At 38.9% G+C, this 23,369-nt stretch overlaps 1 protein-coding gene across 1 annotated transcript; it reads left to right on the top strand.

The window, feature by feature from the left end:
* Nucleotides 1-3,169: 3,169 nt before the first annotated feature.
* On the top strand, nucleotides 3,170-11,620 carry LOC133572531 (uncharacterized). Its single transcript, XM_061925338.2, has 9 exons — nucleotides 3,170-3,196; nucleotides 3,986-4,016; nucleotides 4,101-4,143; nucleotides 5,120-5,158; nucleotides 6,121-6,292; nucleotides 7,098-7,204; nucleotides 8,376-8,547; nucleotides 9,543-9,652; nucleotides 11,412-11,620. Exons 2-9 carry the CDS (start codon nucleotides 3,990-3,992, stop codon nucleotides 11,414-11,416), a joined length of 675 nt encoding a protein of 224 aa, XP_061781322.2. The 5' UTR covers nucleotides 3,170-3,196; nucleotides 3,986-3,989; the 3' UTR covers nucleotides 11,417-11,620.
* Nucleotides 11,621-23,369: the final 11,749 nt, after the last annotated feature.

Raw genomic sequence — 23,369 nt, 5'->3', positions numbered from 1 at the left:
TGGTCTTACCTTTACTTATAAAATAAGTCCATGAGCCGCTGTTGTGCTGGATTAATGCACCCCCAGACGAGAGTGTTATATCAACTAAAGCCCTCACTTAAACTTTCCACGTGCAAGATTGAATTTATTTAAAAAAGTGTAACCGAGGGTTTATAAATGTCGCCTATACTGTATGAAACTACAAAATAACAAACACGGAGGCTCCAGTTTACACGAGGACCACTTTATTTACCTTCTTTCAAAAACTTCCGCTCCACTCCAACGTGTCATCACTTCCGCTCTTAGCGCCTTCAAAATAAGAGCTCAAGGCATATACTGTATAACAGCGCATAACAGGAACTTAACATCACAAAGAGGAAAGCCCATAAAAATAGGTTACAAAAGTTATTTAATAAGAAGCCAAAAAGTGCAAAAACAATAATGTTCGTGTTGGAGGAGTTGTGAATTAGGTACACCTGCAGACTGCAGGTGTACCTAATGTTGTGGCCCTGCAGTCATTCACAACTCCTCCAACATAAATATTATTGTTTTTGCACTTTTTGGCTTCTTATGAAATAACTTTTTTAAATAGATTCAATCTTGCACGTGGAAAGTTTAAGTGTGGGCTTTAGTTGATGTAACACTCCCGTCAGGGGTTGCCGTGCATTCTACGGCGGGGGTGCAGGAGGCGAGCCTCAGCCAGTGCGTCTTTTGCAGCCGTTTTATGATCGCTCAGCACAAGAAATGCGTTACACACATACAGTTAATAATAACTAGGATTTATATAGCGCTTTTCTAAGTACCCAAAGTGGCTTTACATGTAGAACCCATCAATCATTCACACCTGGTGGTGGTAAGCTACTTTCATAGCCACAGCTGCCCTGGGGTAGACTGACGGAAGCGTGGCTGCAATTTGCGCCAACGGCCCCTCCGACCACCACCTATCATTCATCATTCATCATTCAGTTCACCGGTGTGAGTGGCACCGGGGGCAAAGGGTGAAGTGTCCCGCCCAAGGACACAACGGCAGCGATTTTTGGATGGTAAGAGGCGGGGAGCGAACCTGCAACCCTCAGGTTTCTGGCACGGTTGCTCTACCCACTACGCCATGCCGCCCCCAGTTGTTGACAAAATACACTGTACATTATATACCTCAGCTAACTAAACTATGGAAATGTATAATATAATTCATATAGCAATACGGTCTCACTGCACAGCAGACCAGCAGTTAGCCGAGTCATTGCGCAATTCATGGTGAGGCACAACGCAGTGACGTGCCTCAACTGGCTGCTGTTCACCGCACCGTCTCTTCTCAGTATTTGAACGGCAAATGTGAAAATTCAGTGATTTTAAATAAAAGTAATCTAAAACGGGTGAAGTTAAATGGAAAACAACTTTATAGTATAATCACTGGATACATATAACAATTGAATAAAAAAAAAATATTTTTACATTTTTTTTCTTTCCATGATGGCAGGTGAGGCCCTGCCTCACCTGCCTCTAGTGACTGCACGTCACTGGTGTGGAGTGCTAATCAGACATATTTGGTCACTGCATGACTGCAAGCTAATCGATGCTAACATGTTATTTAGGCTAGCTATATGTACATATTGCATCATTATGCCTCATATGTAGGTATATTTGAGGTCATTTAGTTTCCTTTAAGTCATCTCAATTCAATGTATATCTCATGACACACTATCTGTATGTAATATGGCTTTTAATTTGTTTGCGGCTCCAGACAGATTTGTTTTTGTATTTTTGGTCCTATATGGCTCTTTCAACATTTTGGGTTGCCGACCCCTGGATTAGACAGACAAGCCTTCCGTCCCTTGCTGTGAATATTGCTGTTTTTTTTTGTTTTTTTTTTAATTCTGCTTTTATTTTCTTTATTCCATGTTTTATTGCTTGTTCTTTTTGTTGATGTACATATGGAGTTATTTTCCCTGTATTTTTTGTGATGATTTTTGAAATGTCGATGCCACTATATATGTCATTGACTTGAATTGAATAGGACCCCCACGGAAACAAGACAAGATTACTTTTTTGGACAGACCTGCTAGACATAGTATTTTAAATGTAAATGTGCTGCTTTACACTTTTGACCTAATAAAATATTCAGTCAATCAATTTACTGGCAGTTCATTTTAGAATTAAATTTAAAATTGTATTTTTTTAAATCTTGCAACGGTTAGCACCCCAACATATGTAAGACCTTTTCAAATTGTAAAACAAATGAATGGATGGACGATATGCTGACCTGGTTACAGAGTGTAAGGAATGTAAATCTTTACCCAGTGGAGGTGTGTGCCAGAAGCTTCCTTGGAGAGTCAACCACATAGCTGCTCAGGGACAGACACAAATGTTTTGAGTCACAAGCTCAGTCATGGAGCCAATTGAGCGCGTAAGTTGAGGTACTACTGTAATTGTAATATTTGGTTGATATTGTTACACAGTCTTATCTTGTTGTATTTATATATTGTTGAATTTGTAGATTAAAAAAACGTTTGTCTAAAACATTTGTCCTGTTATTTATTCCTGTAATTGTTATTAACAAATTAAAGGCACAATCTTTCAATGATCATTAAACATCTCAAGTAAAACGTACCAACATTTGCAGTGTCGTCTACTCCTAGAGAATGTGTGGAAAGCTTTAGGAAAATACATCATCTGATCAACACATTCCTGTCATATATCAACATGCACTGCAACAGGTTCACAATGCATCTTAATCTGACCAATGATTGGTGGTGTGGCAGCAAATACCATGTGTTAAATATAATTGACATTCATCATTGATCTTTATTTATTGGGAAGAAGGGAAATAGACAAGATCAACAAGTCATACGAGACATTCAAGTCACACAAGACTTACAAGATTTACAAGACATACCTGTACGAGTTGCTCTGCATCTGAATGAGGTCCAGTTGTATTTTCTGTCTTTTAAGATGCTCGATGATTCAACAGAAATTCCACTCCCATAAAATGTGTATGCTTAGCAAACTGGTAAAAGTGAACATAAAACTTTGATAAACCCTCTGTTTATCTGTAATGAAGTTTGAAATCTCTAACTGTAGCTTCAGCATATTTGGGAGTGTGACGTCCCATCATGTGGGATGTTCCTAGTGATTGGCTACCTCCTTTGTGTCAAAGTATTTAAGGCAGTGCATTTTTCATCATTTAGACCGAGGACAACCAACAGCAGCATCCTGAACAGTAAGAGCTTTCACATTTTTATTTGCATGTTTTATCATTTTTAAACATCATGATGCTTTCTTTCTTGAAATCAAATTGTATTCTTATAAAAAACAATCGTATACTTCTTACATTGTTAAATTAAATTCATTTTTCTTTAAAAATGGTTTTAAATAACAATTGCTTCAAGATAAGTCAATAGTGGAAGCATTATTATAACTATAGTATATACTGTTATTTTTCTTAACTATCGTTTTTAAAAAATAATTTTCTTTACATGGGAAGTGAACTAAATTTAAATGAAAACAATTGTCAGCATGTTAAGATATGGAGTGAATGAATGATCAGCAATAGACTGTCAGTCAGCGGTGCACAGGTAAACATGACTTTAATGTAGAAAACGAAACTGGGAAGCGCACAGAAAACGGTAGCACACACAAAATTCTGATTGGCAACCTAAAACAGGGGTGCTCAGTCTGCCAATCTAGGACAGTTGTGGGAAACAGCGCTCAGGCCAGAATAGTTAAAGAAACAGGAAATAGCACTGGAAATAAGAGCGCTGGAAAAGGAAATAATACCAACCACAGTTGAGTAAATGCATCTAAACCTGTCATGACATTCATGAAACTCTGCATTTTCCTACTCATTTTAAGATATGTCTGAAACAAATAATCCATACCAAAATATTTAAAATAAAAACATTATTAGTCATTATTAGCTCAGCAATTGATCAGTCCAGGGCATTCACTACGTGGTAGATTACTGATATCATTTTTAATAAATAAAAGAAACTGTCTCCTCTCTTGATAGAAACATGACATCTCCAACCATGATCAGATGGGTAATGTATCAACTTGACATAAATATGAAGATTCCATTTGACAGAACACTATGCATTGTCCTAATATCATATTTTATCCTGCAGTTGTACGCCATGATTGTGGCGCTGCTTGTGGCGCTGCTTGTAGGTAAGATCGTTTTTAAGTAATGCAATCTTGTGTAACACAATTTTATGTACAGTATCATCCTGCATATGCTGACACACCATGTGAAAGAACAAAATTATAAAAGTCATTAGGGTAAAAACTAGGGGTGGGATGAGCTCTTGTGAGATTTTAACAGGAGCCTCACCCACTTTTCAAGTAACCCGTAAGAAACCATGATGACACGTGTGTCAGCAATACTTTAGATGTGCTAAAATGTGTTTTACACTGCTTTGTGCATGACTAAAAGTCATTAATTCCCTCTATATTCATGAGACTGTACGAGATATGACTTCTCCAAAAATCCCCGTATATTATATATATATATATATATATATATATATATATATACATATATATATATATATATATATATATATATATATATATATATATATATATATATATATATATATATATATATACACATGCATTTGACCCATCACCCTTGATCACCCCCTGGGATGGGAGGGGAGCAGTGGGCAGCAGCGGTGGCCGCGCTCGGGAATCATTTTTGGTGATTTAACCCCCAATTCCAACCCTTGATGCCAAGTGCCAAGCAGGGAGGTAATGGGTCCCATTTTTATAGTCTTTGGTATGACTCGGCCGGGGTTTGAACTCACAACCTACCGATCACAGGGCGGACACTCTAACCACTAGGCCACTGAGTAGGTATACTGTATGTATGTTTGTATGTATGTACATGTATGTGTGTGTGTATTTTTTTTGCCATTGAAGTTTATTCCAAAGCCAATCAATAATTGCAATGCTCAAGTAGGTGTCCATTATTACAATTGAACTGTTCTTGCCTATCAGCAAAAATGCTAAGTGTAACATACCACATATTTGACCTTAATTAAGAGTCATTTAGAATAATAAATATCACAAATGTCCCTAATGTGTTCCACTTGTTAGATCCTTCATTTTTTTTTTTTCTCTATCTTTTTATTTCTTTTTCTAGGAAATGAAGTGCAAGCCAGGACACCGGAGAGCAGCTCTCGTAAGCAGGCTATATTGTGTTTATTCTGCATATGAGGTCTCAAATTTTAAAGGCATGAAGTCCACTGGCAAGGTTATACTTGCAAAATAGTCGAACTGTACCAAAAGCCTTGTCTTTAAAGAATGACTGAGTCAATCAATAATTTGTTGTTGTTGTTGTTGTTCGGAATGTTCTTTGACCATAAGCAACGATGCAGACATTTAGTTCATAATTAAAATAGAGCCTTTGAGGGCAGAGGAAAGCTTATTGTTGGCCTGCTTCTGCTTCAGGTACCACAAGAGAACATTTGAATTGGATCCATTAATGACTATGATGCTGCATACATTACAGTATATTGGCTTTGACTTATGTAGAAATATAACATTTTCATTTTATACGCCAAATTTGTCCAAAGAGTGGCCATGGCCATTTTCTGCCTGCCTTAGCATATATTGACTTACATAGATAGATTTTAGCATCTTTAATGTACAAAGTGGCTTTCCATATCCTTTACATTTTCTGTATGCGGTTAAAGGACACCCATGCATGTGTTAGCCCTTTTAACATACATTGTAGGCAGACATTCTCATTATTTCTTACACTATATGTCAAGTTACTAAGAAGATGCATACGACCCAACGGGTATGACGTCTACAAATCATTATAATTGCCTTTTTGATGAATACAGTTTCCGGCATATAGAATTGACAATCAAAATACAGTACACAATTTCCTTATTTAAAATACTAGAGCTTTAGAGAGAAATACATGTCTTATTTACAGGATTGATTATAGCAAGAATCAGATTTAAAATATGACCCAGGATTTTCCCAGTGTCAATGTTGGTATTTTTTTTTCATTCAATATTGTTTTCAGCTTTGTTTTAGAATTCTTAATCAATTAATTTGTTTTTGTCTTCTGTTACCCTGCATGCAACATCAACTCCAACAAAAAACAACCACCTTATTCCTCCTGGACATTAGCTTCTGATTGCTGGACTAAGTGGCTTGACCGGGACAACCCTAGTGGGAAAGGGGACTTTGAGACTCTACTTGACCTGCGCCGTGAATACCCAGGATACATCTGTCAAAAGCCATACCAAATTGACGTCGAGACAACATCTGGAGCCATTGTGTCTTCAGATGTCATTTCTGTGTAAGCACTGAATGAAAAAATATTAAATATAGAAATATAAAGAAAATATAAAATTGAGGTCATTAGTAAAAACCGACAGTTCTGTAGACAAGGTTGCCATGATCTAGGAAATCAGATCAAAAGAAAAAAGAGGTGACGAGAATGCAGCTAAGATAGTTTGTGTCCTTTTAAAAACAAAACAAAAAACAACAACATATAAATGTATCTTCAAACAAATGTACATTTGCACTCAAAATGATTCAACACACTTTGCAGTTTAGAAACGTGCAATAGTTCAGTTCTACACAACTAATACAGTCAAACCTACTTAAATCAACCAAGTTAATGTCAACCACCCGTCTAAAGGCTTCATTGTGTAAAAAGCAGCATTACGACAGCCATTCTGATGGCGTCTTAAACGTGTTGTAGCATTTTTGTGGTGGCGTGACTTGTGAATCTCTGCCAAAACACTAGGGGCAGTATTTTCCTGAGAGTGAGCAACCACAAGTCTCATTGAGAAGCTATTTCCCTTTCTGTGTTGAAGTAGTGAACAATGTCACTACACAATGTAACAGTAGAAAACAATGTCAACTATTCTCCTGATGTGTCAGGTCACAGTCAAAAGTAAATGTACAAACAAGGGCTAGTTTTGATTATGTCTAAATGAGTCAGCCAATCTGAGGGATGTCTACTTCAATGGGGTCCACTGTATTACAGTCATCATGTACGGAAATCTGCCACCTATTGAAGTATACATTTTGTAAATCAATGACATTAACAGGGGTTGAATCATTCTAAGTGCAACTGAATCTCTTGTCCTCTGCAGATCTGACACAACCACAGGATTCATCTGCCTAAATTCAGACCAGAAAAAAGGCCAGTGCTTGGATTATCGTGTACGATTTAAGTGCCCTCTCAAATTCTGCCTTAAAGGTAATCATTTGAATATTTAATATGAAGTAGTAATAATTATTCAGAGTGTGTATCTTTCTTGAATTGCTGGTAGTGTGGTGACTCACTCTTGAGTGTCAATGGTTGAATGTCTTTACATGTGTATGCGGAATGATGGCGCATAGCGACTGTTGGCGTCATTGTCAGTTCCATATCATACATGTTGTACATAAATAGAAACGGGTCTTGGAAGAGGCAAAGCCTTGTGTAGGTACTGGTGGGAATTGGGCTTTGGTAAGCCGGGGTTTGGTACTCGTGGGAGCTGGCTGGCTATTTGGTCGAGAAAAAGCGAGCTTAGCTTTAGTTGGTACTGCACAAAACTGGCCTCCAATTACTCCAGGAAGTGCTTGGTCCAAAACGCCATTTCAACATTACCAAAAGTGGTCTTTACAAGGTCACTTGTTGGCTGGATTATTCTGTCACGGTGACGCATGTAGGCTGATGGCATGACCCCAGGATGCGGAGACAAAGGGTAGCATGCATGTCAAAAATGCTATTCATTACGTAGAGAGAAAAAAGGGCAGAAACATAATGCTTGCGCAAGACATGCACCAGTGTAACTCTTGCACAAAAAGGCAATAATCCACTGCTGGCAAAAGAGCAACATGTAAACCTAAATAGACTTGATTGGAATTGGAAAACAGGTGCGCTGGCAGAAAACTACACAAAAAAAAGAAAATGCAGCAAAACAAGGAGTAAAATGGGAGATATATCCAAAATAAGAGCACAAGGACAGAAAAATGATACAGAACACAGGAAAAACAACTGCGTGTGTCGACATGAGCCAGCCAGTCCAACTGTATGGGTGTCGAGTCTGTCGACAAAAACAGAACATATTTGTAATATCGCACATCTTTGACATGAGTGGTATTTTTAGAAAAAAAATTATGTGTTGTGTTCTACTTGGTCTCTGCAAAAAAGACGCTGTGTGAAATCAGTTATTTTTAATCAGTTCACAGGTGATGTTTTATCAAAGTATTCTCATTGTTCAACAATAATGATAAGATTAGGAAGATAAACAAGTGTGTTACTGTATATGCCAGACAAAGAAAAATAGGAAATTAACTAATTTAAAGTTGTTGTTGTTTTTTACTTTAACAGCTATTGCGATCTTGGTATTAATAGCTCTTTCAATTTGACATGACTTTTGCAGATTGCTGGACTTCTTGGTTTGATAGAGACAACCCCTCTGGTACTGGAGACTATGAGACTCTTAAGGACCTGTACAACGAAAATCCAAATCAAATCTGCCAAGCACCACTTAATATTGAAGTCCAAACTACATCTGGGTTAAGCATGCATTCAACAGGCGATGTGGTTGCTGTGTAAGTACTAGCTGTTCTTTCTGGAAGGGGAGCATCTTGCACCTTCAAAAAATGTTTACATTTATTGAACTGTAGCCATTGTACAAAAGCTTTAAAGTCTACGTAGTTAAGTTACCAGAGACAGTTAGATAAAAGTATACAATAGCATATGAAAACAGAAAAATCTGAACAAAAATATGCACACATGGAGGAAATCCATGTCAATAAGCTACCGTTGATTCAAAAAACCTTTTATTATTACCGATTCTACTGATGTCTTTAGCCAAATATGTGCAAGCAATGAACAGTTTCAGTTTCAGTTATGTTGACAACAGTGTAAGTTAATGCCAGTCCGCCAGTCTGATGGGCGTTAAATTAAACAGGTTATACTGTATTTAGGTTTGTTGAATGCCTGCTCACTCATTGAGTGTGAAATTACACAAGCAAGATTGTTTTATGTGAGCTGCCTATTTCAGAAAATGTTACTTCCCAGCAACATACGTTGTGAAACGAGAATGATTTTTGGTTAGTTGCTTAGGTAACAAAAGGTGCAGGGCATGAACCCTGCAGATGTTTTGCAAAATCGTACAACTTAACTTGTATTTATTAAAATCCCATCAACTTCGCGCTACCTTCTGTTTAACAGATCCATAAACACCTCATAGAACGTCACATACTATCAGTCACTAGCAAAGCCACCGCAGCCAGAATAAGATGTAAGGACTTTACCTTCGTACTAATATACATAAGGAACCAGAAAGTAACATGAAGTTATTACATATTGCAACAAACCATTTAGTAACATCTCCCGGATGCTCTAAACAGGGCTGTTTCATAGAGGGTTTTATTTGAGGGTTCTCTAATATTTCAGTGCTTGGGGCATTTTAAAAAAGGACACCTGAGAACAGTTTTAATCTGTGAAGAATTTACATAACTTGTCTCCTTTAACAATCTCTTCAGCCCAATATTAGGGTGGATGCCCCACAATGTTCTCACTGAATTATGTTCTCTTGCAGAGCTGACACTAAGAGTGGGTTCATCTGTAGAAATTCAGACCAGATAACGGGAATGTGCTCTGATTATCGTGTACGTTTTAGATGTCCACTCGATTACTGCATGCACAAAGGTAAGACGGGAATCATTCCTAAAAACAATCATTAAAACTAATACAAATATGATTTAAACAGAATAATGTCCATTGAAGTACTTATGGTTTGCATTATTTCCCATTTTTCCAAACTTGCTTTGGTTGAGCTTTTATACAAAACCAGGAAACCAGTGAAGTTGGCACGCTGTGTAAATCGTAACTAAAAACAGTATACAATGATTTGCAAATCCTTTTCAACCTATATTCAATTGAATACCCTTCAAAGACAATATATTTAATGATGGAACTGAGAAGCCTTTTACACAGCAAATATTAGCTCATTTGGAATTTGGCAAAAAAGACTGAGAAAGTTGAGGAATTCTCATCAAACACTTATTTGGAAGATCCCACAGGTGAACAGGCTAATTGGGAACAGGTGGGTGCCATGATTGGGTATAAAGGCAGCTTCCATGAAATGCTCAGCCATTCACAAACAAGGATGGGGCGAGGGTCTTTACTTTGTGAACAAATGCGTGAGCAAATTGTCCGACAGTTTAAGAACATTTCTCAACCAGCTATTGCAAGGAATTTAGGGATTTCACCATCTGCGGTCCGTAATATCATCAAAAGGTTCAGAAAATCTGGAGAGATCACTGCACATAACATTGAATGCCCGTGACTTTCGATCCCTCAGGCGGTACTGCATCAAAAAACAGTCAGTCAACCAAAAATCAGTGTGTAAAGGATATCACCACATGGGCTCAGGAACACTTCAGAAAACCACTGTCACTAACTACAGTTGGTCTCTACATCTGTAAGTGCAAGTTAAAACTTTACTATGCAAAGCAATTTATCAACAACACCCGGAAACGCTGGGCCAGAGCTCATCTCAGATAGACTGATGCAGAGTGGAAAAGTGTTCTGTGGTCTGACGAGGCCACATTTCAAATTGTTTTTGGAAACTGTGAACGTCGTGTCCTCCGGACCAAAGGGGAAGCGAACCATCCAGATTGTTATAGGCGCAAAGTTCAAAAGCCAGCATCTGTGATGGTATGGGGGTGTATTAGTGCCCAAGGCATGGGTAACTTACACATCTGTGAAGGCACCATTAATGCTGAAAGGTGCATACAGGTTTTGGAGCAACATATGTTGCCATCCAAGCAACTTTATTATGGACGCCCCTGCTTATTTCAGCAAGACAAGCCACATTCTGCACGTGTTACAACAGCGTGGCTTTGTAGAAAAAGAGTGCGGGTACTAGACTGACCTGCCTGTATTCCAGACCTGTCTCCCATTGAAAATGTGTGGCGCATTATGAAGCCTAAAATACCACAACGGAGACCCCGGACTGTTGAGCAAGCAAGAATGAGAAATAATTCCACCTGAAAAGCTTAAAAAATTGGTCTCCTCAGTTCCCAAACGTTTACGTAGTGTTGTTAAAAGGAAAGGCCTTGTAACACAGTGGTAAAAATGCCCCTGTGCCAACTTTTTTGCAATGTGTTGCTGCCGTTCAATTCTAAGTAATTGATTATTTGCAAAAAAAATGAAGTCTCTCAGTTCGAACAGTAAATGTCTTGTCTTTGCAGTCTATTCAATTGAATATAAGTTGAAAAGAATTTGCAAATCATTGTATTCTGTTTTTATTTAACATTTACACAATGTGCCAACTTCACTGGTTTTGGGTTTTGTAGTTTTATGTTCTCTATTGACGTTATGTGGCTGTACAATAGCATATATATGCGGGTTATATCCCATACATTAATATTATATTACTAATCAGTATGTATCCTTTTTTCAGGTTAGGTCATCTGATGGTTTTGATCGTCGCCACAAATACGAAGAGTTGCATGACAACAAAGTACGCTTTAGATGCCCCATCAAGCCAAGGAGTTTAATGAACCTTTAATAGCTCTTGATTCACTATAAAAATATAACTTGGGTACTGTATATGGGTAAACTAAACTATATGAAAAATGATTAAAACTTCAATTTACTTTCCTCTTTGCCTTGGAAAAATGTTTGTTCTTTCTTAATCATCATGTTGTCAAAATTAAATAAAAGTAATTTTTGCACTGGTCATAGTTTATTTGTTTTGGGCATGCAAGTTCCGTCAAGGAACGTCGCAATACTACATTTACACTAGGGGTCTTCAAGGTTTTTCAGTCTAAGGACACTCAAACTGATGGAGCGTGGACCACCTACTTGTATATTTAATAGACTGACCATATGTCCTCTTTTCCCCGGACATATCCTCTTTTGTGGGGCTGTCCGGGCGGGGTTTCTTAAATACCTCAAATGTCCGGCATTGTACAGAGTTACAGAGTTAAGAAGGGGTTGAAAACCAAACAAATTGTGGAGGCGTGCGCAAGCAGCAGCATTCCGTGAGGGAGGCGCAGAGACAGAGACAGAGAGAGCGAGAGCCATACTTGCCAACCCTCCCGAATTTTCCGGGAGACTCCCGAAATTCAGCGCCTCTCCCGAAAACCTCCCGGGACAAATATTCTCCCGAAAATCTCCCGATTTACAGCCACAGCTGGAGGCCACGCCCCCTCAAGCTCCATGCGGACCTGAGTGATGTGTCGACAGCCTGTTCTCACGTCTGCTTTCCCACGATATAAACAGCGTGCCTGCCCAATCACGTTATAACATCCACGGCTTTTAGAGAGTGCACAACTGCGCACACAACAAGGAGACGAAGCAGAAGAACGAGGAAGATACAGCCATGGCGACGCCGACGACGAGATAGATGAAGAAATACGCTTGTAAGTTCCAAAACGAATGGAAACAAGAATTTCAGTTTATTCAGGACAGTTCGAAGGGGAAGGGGTATGTTGCCTGTAAATTTTGTAGATCAGACTTCTCCATTGAACACGGTGGGCGGACGAATATACTCGATCATGAACGGTCAGCGAAGCACAAAGTGGCGGCAACGCAGCACCTGTCCCCGCCCAGTATTATGGGCCACCTTGCTAAATGGAGACCCGAGGGTGTAATTTATGCCGAGACAAAGATGGCTATGCTGATAGCTGGAAGCAACATCCCATTCTCATTTGCGGGTATCTAAAACAAATCCGTGAAGGATATGTTCCTGGATTCAGAGATCGCTCGCCAGTACGCAAATGGCAGAAGAAAGGCTACTCAAATAGTGAAAGGTAAGTGTTTTTTTTTTTAGTAAGCAGCAAGCACAATACAGTTAGTAGAACAACTGTGTTTTCTTTACTGTGTATTTGATCAAGTCTTTCAAGTACAACAATGAGTAGATAAGTGTTATGTGTGTGTAAATAAATGAACACTGAAATTCAATAATTTATTTTATTTATATATTTATATAAATAAATATATATATATATATATATATATATATATATATATATATATATATATATATATATATATATATATATATATATATATATATAATAAAATAAATAAATATATATAGCTAGAATTCACTGAAAGTCAAGTATTTCTGATATATATATATATATATATATATATATATATATATATATATATATAAATATATATATATATACATATATGAAATACTTGACTTGGTGAATTGTAGCTGTAAATATACTCCTCCCCTCTTAACCCCCCCCCTCCTCTTTCTATCCCCTCCTGCTCCAATCTGGCTGCGCCAAATAATAAATATACATCCATTTAATAAAGTCAAATACAAATAAGGCAACAAGAGAAGTATCCCACACTTCTCTTTTCTGTACATCAACAATACAATTTGCCTAAGAAGCCGGACAGGACAAAAAAAAAAAAAACTTTAGTAGATCAGCACCATTGTATGTAGTGAATAAATATTAATTTTCCACTCCAATTAAGAGGAAAATGCATAATTTCCCGTGATACACCTGGGTTAAGCTATCTGGACAAAATATTAACAGTTTAGCTTTGGGTTACATGTGACAATGCAAACTAGCATAATTTACAATAATAAACATGTAGAAAAAAAATCAATTCACGTCCGAATCGCTACTCTTATTTATCCAGCGTCTAAATCAATTCATAATTTAAAAAAATCGAAATAAAAAAAGTACGTTTTTAAATAATTTTTAAAAAGTGTTGTTGTTTTAAAAAAATAAATTAAAAAAAACTAATTTTTAAGAGGACGTTTATAGGACATTTCTGTTGCAATCGTGGGGTTGCTGAGCTATGAGTGTTGTGTTCTCACAGATGCAGAAAACCAAGCAGGAAGTGGCAGGAGCAGTGTGCAGGTCAAAATTGATTGAAATTCCACAAGGCAAGGCAACAAATACAATAACTTAGATGCTCGCATAGCGTTAAGCCAAAGCACAAACAAACACCAAGGGGGAACAGCATAAGAGTCTTTAAGCGTGGCAAAAACAAGAAAACATAACTGTTGCGAATAGCAAACATTGATCCCGCGACTAAGGCTGGGTGAACAAAGAATTTAAAGGGTAGTGATTAACTAAGGCAGGGGTCGGCAACCCAAAATGTTGAAAGAGCTATAATAGACCAAAAATACAAAAAACAAATCTGTATGGAGCTGCAAAAAACCAAAAGCCTTATATAAGTGTTATAATGAAGACAACACATGATGTTAGTGTCTATATTAGTTATATTAGCCTACTATCAAAATGACTATGTGACGCAGGCTGACGCAAATCTTCGTTGACAGAAATGTTGTATTTTAATTTTTATTCTACACATTTTTGCAACATTGGAAATCATTAGTAAAATGGAGGCTTCTCACAGGATGAGATAACTTCTGGAAATTACTGGCTCAGAATGGCCAAAGGTATAGATGTGTTTGTCCAAGTTAAAGGAAACGGCGGGCTGTCTTCTTCTAATGGATTCATTACAATCTTTGCAAACTGGGTAACGTTTGCTGTGGTCTGGAACAACATGGCACACAAACAACTATGAGAAATGCAGCCAATATTAAATACAGATAATGTGTCATGAAACATCCATCCATCTTCTTCAGCTTATCCGAGATCGGGTCGCGGGGGCAGCTGCCTAAGCAGGGAAGCCCAGACTTCCCTCTCCCCAGCCACTTCGTCCAGCTCTTCCCGGGGGATCCCGAGGCGTTCCCAGGCCAGCCGGGAGACATAGTCTTCCCACTGTGTCTTGGGTCTTCCCCGTGGCCTCCTATCGGTCAGACGTGCCCTAAACACCTCCCTAGGGAGGGGATCGGGTGGCATCCTGACCAGATGCCCGAACCACCTCATCTGGCTCCTCTCAATGTGGAGGAGCAGCGGCTTTACTTTGAGCTCCCCTCGGATGGCAGGGCTTCTCACCCTATCTCTAAGGGAGAGCCCCGCCACCCGGCGGAGGAAACTAATTTCGGCCACTTGTACCCGTGATCTTGTCCTTTCGGTCATAACCCAAAGCTCATGACCATAGGTGAGGATGGGAACGTAGATCGACCGGTAAATTAAGAGCTTTGCTTTCCGGCTCAGCTCCTTCTTCGCCACAACGGATCGATACAGCGTCCGCATTACTGAAGACGCCGCACCGATCTTCCCTCACTCGTGAACAAGACTCCGAGGTACTTGAACTCCTCCAATTGGGGCAGGGTCTCCTCCCCAACCCGAAGATGGCACTCCACCCTTTTCCGGGCGAGAACCATGGACTCGGACTTGGAGGTGCTGATTCTCATCCCAGTCGCTTCACACTCTGCTGCGAACCGATCCAGCGAGAGCTGAAGATCCTGGCCAGATGAAGCCATCAGGACCACATCATCTGGAAAAAGCAGAGACCTAATCCTGCAGCCACCAAACCGGATCCCCTCAACGCTTTGACTGCGCCTAGAAATTCTGTCCATAAAAGTTATGAACAGAATCGGTGACAAAGGGCAGCCTTGGGGGAGTCCAACCCTCACTGGAAACGTGTCCGACTTACTGCCGGCAATGCGGACCAAGCTCTGACACTGATCATACAGGGAGCGGACCGCCACAATCAGACAGTCCGATACCCCATACTCTCTGAGCACTCCCAACCGGACTTCCCGAGGGACACGGTCGAATGCCTTCTCCAAGTCCACAAAGCACATGTAGACTGGTTGGGCAAACTCCCATGCACCCTCGAGGACCCTGCCGAGAGTATAGAGCTGGTCCACAGTTCCACGACCAGGACGCAAACCACACTGTTCCTCCTGAATCCGAGGTTCGACTATCTGGCGTAGCCTCCTCTCCAGTACACCTGAATAGACCTTACCGGGAAGGCTGAGGAGTGTGATCCCACAATAGTTGGAACACACCCTCCGGTTCCCCTTCTTAAAGAGAGGAACCACCACCCCGGTCTGCCAATCCAGAGGTACCGCCCCCGATGTCCACGCGATGATGCAGAGTCATGAAACATGCAAATATAAATTAAATACACAGAGGACATAAGTAAAGGAAATTCAATGAGCTCAAATATACCTACAAACGAGGCATAATGATGCAATATGTACAAACAGCCAGCCTAAATAGCATGTTAGCTTGCAGTCATGGATTGAACAAATATGCCTGGTAAGCACTCCAGCAAATCAATAAAATCAACAAAGCTCACCTTTGTTCATTCACGCACGGCATAAAACGTTTGGTGGACACAATGAGACAAAAAAGGAGTGGCATAAAACACGTCTTTCAGTGGCAGCGTCGGAGAAAAATGTACATGTAAACAAACTATGATGAGTTCAAGGATCGCTGAAATTAGTAGGACAAAATAGTGCTTGCCAAATACTCTCATTAGTGAAGCATGTATAACATAAACAGTGGGATTTCTAACAATTAGGAAGGTTTCTGTCATGTTTGTTCTCCTACAGAAAATATATTACAACAAAAAATATATTTTTTTCTTCATCTTTTTCCATTTTCACACATCTCTGAAAAAGGTCCAGGGAGACAGATGGGACTACTAATTATAAACTGTAGACCGATGTGTCCATTCAGTGCCCAAGGCAACAAAAAAAGTAAACAGAGGAATGAGTGTTGGGGACAAAACGGAACAATAAACTGCAAATAATAATCAAAACACAACACAAGACATGACCCGGGACATCGGGTTACGACAATTTCCATGCACCAAAAGGACCTTTTCTAACCTGTTACTTGTTTTGGAATAGTTTTCTAATAATTATTAGACCAAATAGTACATTTCGAGAATCAGTTTGAATACAGAATCGATTCTTGAATCAGAATCGATGCATGAATCGTCACCCCAGGAATCAGAATCATATTAAATTGTTAGGTGCCCAAAGAGTCACGCTCTTAATATACCTAATTAATAATAGATTTATTTTGTTTTTTTAATATATAGAGGGCCAAAAAAAAGGACGCACTTTGGACATCTCCAGCATGTACAATAATACTGGTAATGGATTTGATTTATGTAGCACCTTTCAAGATACCCACAGCACCCTACAGAATCCCATTATTCATTCACCGGTGGTGGTAAGCTGCATCTGCCCTGAGGTAGACTGACAGAAACGAGGCTGATAATTTGCACCGACGGCCTCTTAGACTACCACCAAACAGTGATTCACCTTTTATTATACAACAAAGTGGGCGGCACTGAAGGCAAAGTAATGGATGTGTCTTGCCCAAGAAGACAAGAGCGTCTAGGAAGAAAGCAGAGTTCGAAACCACCACCCTGCGGTTTCTGGACACCATGCTCTACCGCCCGAGATATACAGAATGTGTATTCCCTTAGACCAGTGTTTTTCAACCACTGTGCCGCGGCACATTAGTGTGCCGTGGGTTACAGTCTGGTGTGCCGTGGGAGAATATCTAATTTCACCTATTTGGGTTAAAAATATTTTTTTCCAAAACAGTAAATATAGTCTGCAAATGATGTGTTGTTGTTGAGTGTCGGTGCTGTCTAGAGCTCGGCAGACTAACCGTGTAATTCTCTTCCATATCAGTAGGTGGCAGCCGGTAGCTAATTGCTTTGTAGATGTCGGAAACAGCGGGAGGCAGCATGCAGGTAAAAAGGTGTCTAATGCTTAAACCAAAAATAAACAAAAGGTGAGTGCCCCTAAGAAAAGGCATTGAAGCTTAGGGAAGGCTATGCAGAACGAAACTAAAACTGAACTGGCTACTACGTAAACAAAAACAGAATGCTGGGGGACAGCAAAGACTTACTGTGGAGCAAAGATGGCGTCCACAATGTACATCCGAACATGACATGACAATTAACAATGTCCCCACAAAGAAGGATAAAAACAACTGAAATATTCTTGATTGCTAAAAGAAAGTAGATGCGGGGAATATCGCTCAAAGGAAGACATGAAACTGTTACAGGAAAACACCAAAAAAAGAGATAAAGCCACCAAAATAGGAGTGCCACACAAGAACTAAAACACTACACACAGGAAAACAGCAAAAAACTCCAAATAAGTCAGGGCGTGATGTGACAGGTGGTGACAGTACACCTACTTTGAGACAAGAGCTATATTGATGCATGCTTGGTTATGGTTTAAAGTCGTATCCAACAATTGCGACAACGACTTTTTACTGTCAACTGAGTTTCGTTTTTTAATGATTTCTGCTGGTGGTGTGCCTCCGCATTTTTTCAACGCAAAAAAATCTGCCTTGGCTCACAAAAGGTTGAAAAACACTGCCTTAGACAATGAGTGCGGTCATGTATCAATTACTGCCAATTGGAGCATGAGACGATAAATACCTCTCAGTATGCCAAGTGACTTGATTTGGAAATGACACTACTTTTTTAAATTATTTCAATACCAAGCCATCTTTCAGCAGAGATGGCGCACACCAACGTGTCTACAGCTCATGTAGGCTCAAACACTTTTCCGCCTGTTTGTTGTGCAGTTGTACCTCACCTTACAAATTAAATTCATTCCACGACCGAGCTCTTGACTCAAAACACCTGTATCTGAAATCAGCCCTGCCCATTGAAATTAAATGAAATCAATTTAACCTGTACTAAATGTAACATGCCTTTTATAAAGAATAACAAACTTTTTGATAAGAAATATTGTTTGAAAAACAATACAGTAATACAGTATAGTGTAGTTGTTTTACTAAGTAATGACTTAGATTTAGACTTCCTTTTATTGTCATTCAAATTTGAACTTTATAGTACAGATAAGAACGACATTTTGTTGCATTAGCTCGTTGTAGTGCAGGATAAAAGAGCAATAAGGTGCAGATATAAATAAATAGATTACTCTACAGATAAATATATTGCACTTTTGCATTTGCATCCACGTTTATGGATGTATATTATATTGTCTTTATGTTGGGGGGAATTGAGGGGATTATTTTGATGCGTTCAAGAATTTTATGGCCTGAGGGAAGAAGATGTTACAGAACCCGGAGGTTCTGCTATGGAGGCTGCGGAACCTCTTTCTAGAGTCCAGCAGTGAAAACAGTCGTTGGTGGGGGTGGGAGGAGTCTTTGCAGATTTTCTGAGTCCTGGTCAGGCAGCAGCTTTTTGCGATTTTTCGGATGGCAGGAAGAGGAGTCCTGATGATCTTTTCCGTCGTCCTCACCACTCTCTGCAGAGACTGCCAGTCTGAGGCACTGCAGGCTCCAGTCCAGACAGAGATGCAGTTGGTCAGCAGGCTCTCTATAGTGACTATGTAGAATGTGGTGAGAATAGGGGGAGGGAGCTGTGATCTTTTCATCCGACGCAAAAAGTGCATGCGCTGCTGAGCTCTTTTTACGGTGTGTAGGGACCAGGTCATATTGTCAGTTATCTGCACCCCCAGGAACTTGGTGCTGCTTACGATCTTCACTGCTGTGCCGTTGATGAAGAGTGGAGCGTGGCTGGACTGGTGCCTCCTGAAGTCGACGATGATCTCCTTGGTCTTGTCGACGTTCAGGACCAGGTTGTTGGTTCTGCACCAGTCAACCAGATGTTTCACCTAATCCCTGTAGTCCATGTCGTATTACTATTGTAATTAATTTACCTCTTTCAGCAGACTTAAGAGGACATCGAAAACCTTTATAGTCTGTTCTGATTGGCATTGTCCTGCCTCTTTAGAACCAACATGAACAATGAACTAAATTACTGAAGAGGGACAACATAGCTGGGATAACAACAAGTAATGACGTTAAAAATGCAGATATTCCAAGTTGTGCTATCTCCCAAAATCAGTATTGTGGGGAAAGAGAGTGTTGACATTCAACTTAGGGGAGATGGCGAGAAAGACACACACACACAAAAAAAAGCTTGTTTGCGGCCAGCTTTAAAAAAAAAAAAATCTATTATTTCTTCATCTAAACTGGAAGATATCAACATTCCATTAGAAGGCATCCCAGTGAGAGCAGACATTGTACAGTATCTGATTGTTTTATTATTTTTGTATTATGTATTTCTTGTTTAGCACTTCGCAATACTGCGACATGATGCTTAGTGTTTAACTAGAGATGGATCTGATGAGCATGCAGCATCTAAGACTTGTAAATTATCCTCCTTATATTCATGCTCAAAAATATCAGGTTCTGGATCATCATTTGTCCAACAGTAATTGTTTTTTTAGTAATCTGCATTATTGGTGGTTGTTATTGAATAGAAAAGCGATCATTATGTGTGAAATCAATATGGCACTGTACGCTTAAAATGACCAAAATACATAAATATTACAAGTCGTTATGAATGTGCCTTGTTACTACATAACATATATACTTACATTGTGTATATAAAGCGTTGATTCAGGTTTTTCAGAGTGCTTATAAGTGGAATAGAACATAACACATTACCTCTATTGTTTGCTGACTTTTGCCAATGTTTATTTACAAAATAGAATTCATAAAAAAAGAAAAGCATGTGCTCTTGTCTTACATAAGGATTGTGAATGATAGGCAACAATTACAAAAAATGTGGAGTTCCTTTTTAAAGTATAACAAAAAGTTGAGAAACCGATTATTTTTCAAAACACTTGTAAGTTGGGGTACTTGTAGGTTGAAGTACTGCTGAACTAGCGGTAAGTACTGTTCACGTTTAAACTAATACAGTACCAATTTCTGGCGCCTGAGAATAAGTATTTTTGTATGTGTTCTAGTTAATTGTTTGATAAGGTTGTTTTTTTTAATGTAACATTTAAAAATGAGCTGATTATGTTAACTGTGCTGTTCAGTTGTTATATCTTGTTTTCTTATTATATTTTATTCTAATTTGCAATTCAGTTGCATTTCAAAGACATTAGATGGCAGTACTGTGTAGACTCTGGGGCCGCTTTGGGTTAAAAAAATGTGGCTGGGGGCCGGGCTGTATATATATATATATATATATATATATATATATATATATATATATATATATATATATATATATATATATATACAAACCCCGTTTCCATATGAGTTGGGAAATTGTGTTAGATGTAAATATAACGGAATACAATGATTTGCGAATCATTTTCAACCCATATTCAGTTGAATATGCTACAAAGACAACATATTTGATGTTCAAACTGATAAACATTTTTTTTTTTTGCAAATAATCATTAACTTTAGAATTTGATGCCAACAACACGTACCAAAGAAGTTGGGAAAGGTGGCAATAAATACTGATAAAGTTGAGGAATGCTCATCAAACACTTATTTGGAACATCCCACAGGTGTGCAGGCTAATTGGGAATGGGTGGGTGCCATGATTGGGTATAAAAACAGCTTCCCGAAAAATGCTCAGTCTTTCACAAGAAAGGATGGGGCGAGGTACACCCCTTTGTCCACAACTGCAGGAGCAAATAGTCAAACAGTTTAAGAACAACGTTTCTCAAAGTGCAATTGCAAGAAATTTAGGGATTTCAACATCTACGGTCCATAATATCATCAAAAGGTTCAGAGAATCTGGAGAAATCACTCCACGTAAGCGGCATGGCCGGAAACCAACATTGAATGACCATGACCTTCGATCCCTCAGACGGCACTGTATTAAAAACCGACATCAATCTCTAAAGGATATCACCACATGGGCTCAGGAACACTTCAGAAAACCACTGTCACTAAATACAGCTTGTCGCTACATCTGTAAGTGCAAGTTAAAGCACTACTATGCCAAGCGAAAGCCATTTATCAACAAAATCCAGAAACGCCGCCGGCTTTTCTGGGCCCGAGATCATCTAAGATGGACTGATGCAAAGTGGAAAAGTGTTCTGTGGTCTGACAAGTCCACATTTCAAATTGTTTTTGGAAATATTCAACATCGTGTCATCCGGACCAAAGGGAAAGCGAACCATCCAGACTGTTATCGACGCAAAGTTCAAAAGCCAGCATCTGTGATGGTATGTGGGTGTATTAGTGCCCAAGGCATGGGTAACTTACACATCTGTGGAGGCACCATTAATGCTGAAAGGTACATACAGGTTTTGGAACAACATATGCTGCCATCTAAGCACCGTCTTTTTCATGGACACCCCTGCTTATTTCAGCAAGACAATGCCAAGCCACATTCAACACGTGTTACAACAGCGTGGCTTCTTAAAAAAAGAGTGCGGGTACTTTCCTGGCCCGCCTGCAGTCCAGACCTGTCTCCCATCGAAAATGTGTGGCGCATTATGAAGCGTAAAATACGACAGCGGAGAACCCGGACTGTTGAACGACTGAAACTCTATATAAAACAAGAATGGGAAAGAATTCCACTTTCAAAGCTTCAACAATTAGTTTCCTCAGTTCCCAATCGTTTATTGAGTGTTGTTAAAAGAAAAGGTGATGTAACACAGTGGTGAACATGCCCTTTCTCAACTACTTTGGCACATGTTGCAGCCATGAAATTCTAAGTTAATTATTATTTGCAAAAAAAATATGTTGTTTTTGTAGTGCATTCAATTGAATATGGGTTGAAAAGGATTTGCAAATCATTGTATTCCGTTTATATTTACATCTAACACAATTTCCCAACTTATATGGAAACGGGGTTTGTATACCGGTATATATATATATATATATATATATATATATATATATATATATATATATATATACATACGTTAGGTCAGAAAAAAGCACAGAGGCTATTTCATTCCTACAAGCCTGTTTTGCAGGTAATAAAATCCCCTAAAGAGCAGAGAAACCCGCAAAACAGGCTTGTAGGGATGAAATAGCCTCTATGTTTTTTCCTGACCTAACGTATATTCCGCTCAATTGAGCACCGTATAACGGATAAACCACATAAACCTCATCTTTATATATATATATATATATATATATATATATATATATATATATATATATATATATATATATATATATATATAAAGTTAATATATATAGATATATATATATCAACTAAAAAAATAATAGTAGTAATTAATCATTTAAAAAAACTACTTTGTTTTAACTTGGGACTTCCCACGGGCCGGATTTTGGGGACCCCTGGTGTAGGCTATCTATGGCTAACTAAGAAGTAGCTGTTTCCATGAAGCTGAATGAGTCATGTTGCATCCTATAACTTGTTTATACTGTAAGTACTGTGCTTATTACACACTAGATGTTAGATTGTAATGTTAATCTTAGTTGTAGTTATAATTACCAAATCTGGAGGTGTTGAAATGGGCATACAAAACGCTTAAGCATGTCTATGGCCAAATCCAACGTAAATTAGCATCAAGCTCGCACATTTTGGAAAAGTGGACCCTTACTTTACGTTTGAGCCTTTTCTACAAATCATAATTGCTTTGTTGGTGTTGAAAATTGCAACAGTACTTAGAGGGAGTTTGGCTGAGTGCGCCTCTAAGTGTTGCTTGAGTGATTGTTTCCTTGAAATGGTGTTTAGTCTGCAACCAGACATGACGAGTCTGCAACCGGATTTAATGTCACGTGAA

This window comes from Nerophis lumbriciformis, linkage group LG30, assembly GCF_033978685.3.
Source record: "Nerophis lumbriciformis linkage group LG30, RoL_Nlum_v2.1, whole genome shotgun sequence".
In the NCBI taxonomy this organism is placed as follows: Eukaryota; Metazoa; Chordata; class Actinopteri; order Syngnathiformes; family Syngnathidae; genus Nerophis; species Nerophis lumbriciformis.
The sequence above is the reverse complement of the archived record's forward strand: the minus strand, read 5'-3'. Positions and strand labels throughout refer to the sequence as shown.

Coding starts and splice junctions, on each gene's coding strand:
- LOC133572531 (XM_061925338.2), top strand. CDS start 3,990: ATGACATCTCCAACCATGATCAGATGG. Junction 4,017..4,100: donor CTCCAACCATGATCAGATGG/GTAATGTATCAA, acceptor TTTATCCTGCAG/TTGTACGCCATGATTGTGGC. Junction 7,205..8,375: donor TCTCAAATTCTGCCTTAAAG/GTAATCATTTGA, acceptor TGACTTTTGCAG/ATTGCTGGACTTCTTGGTTT.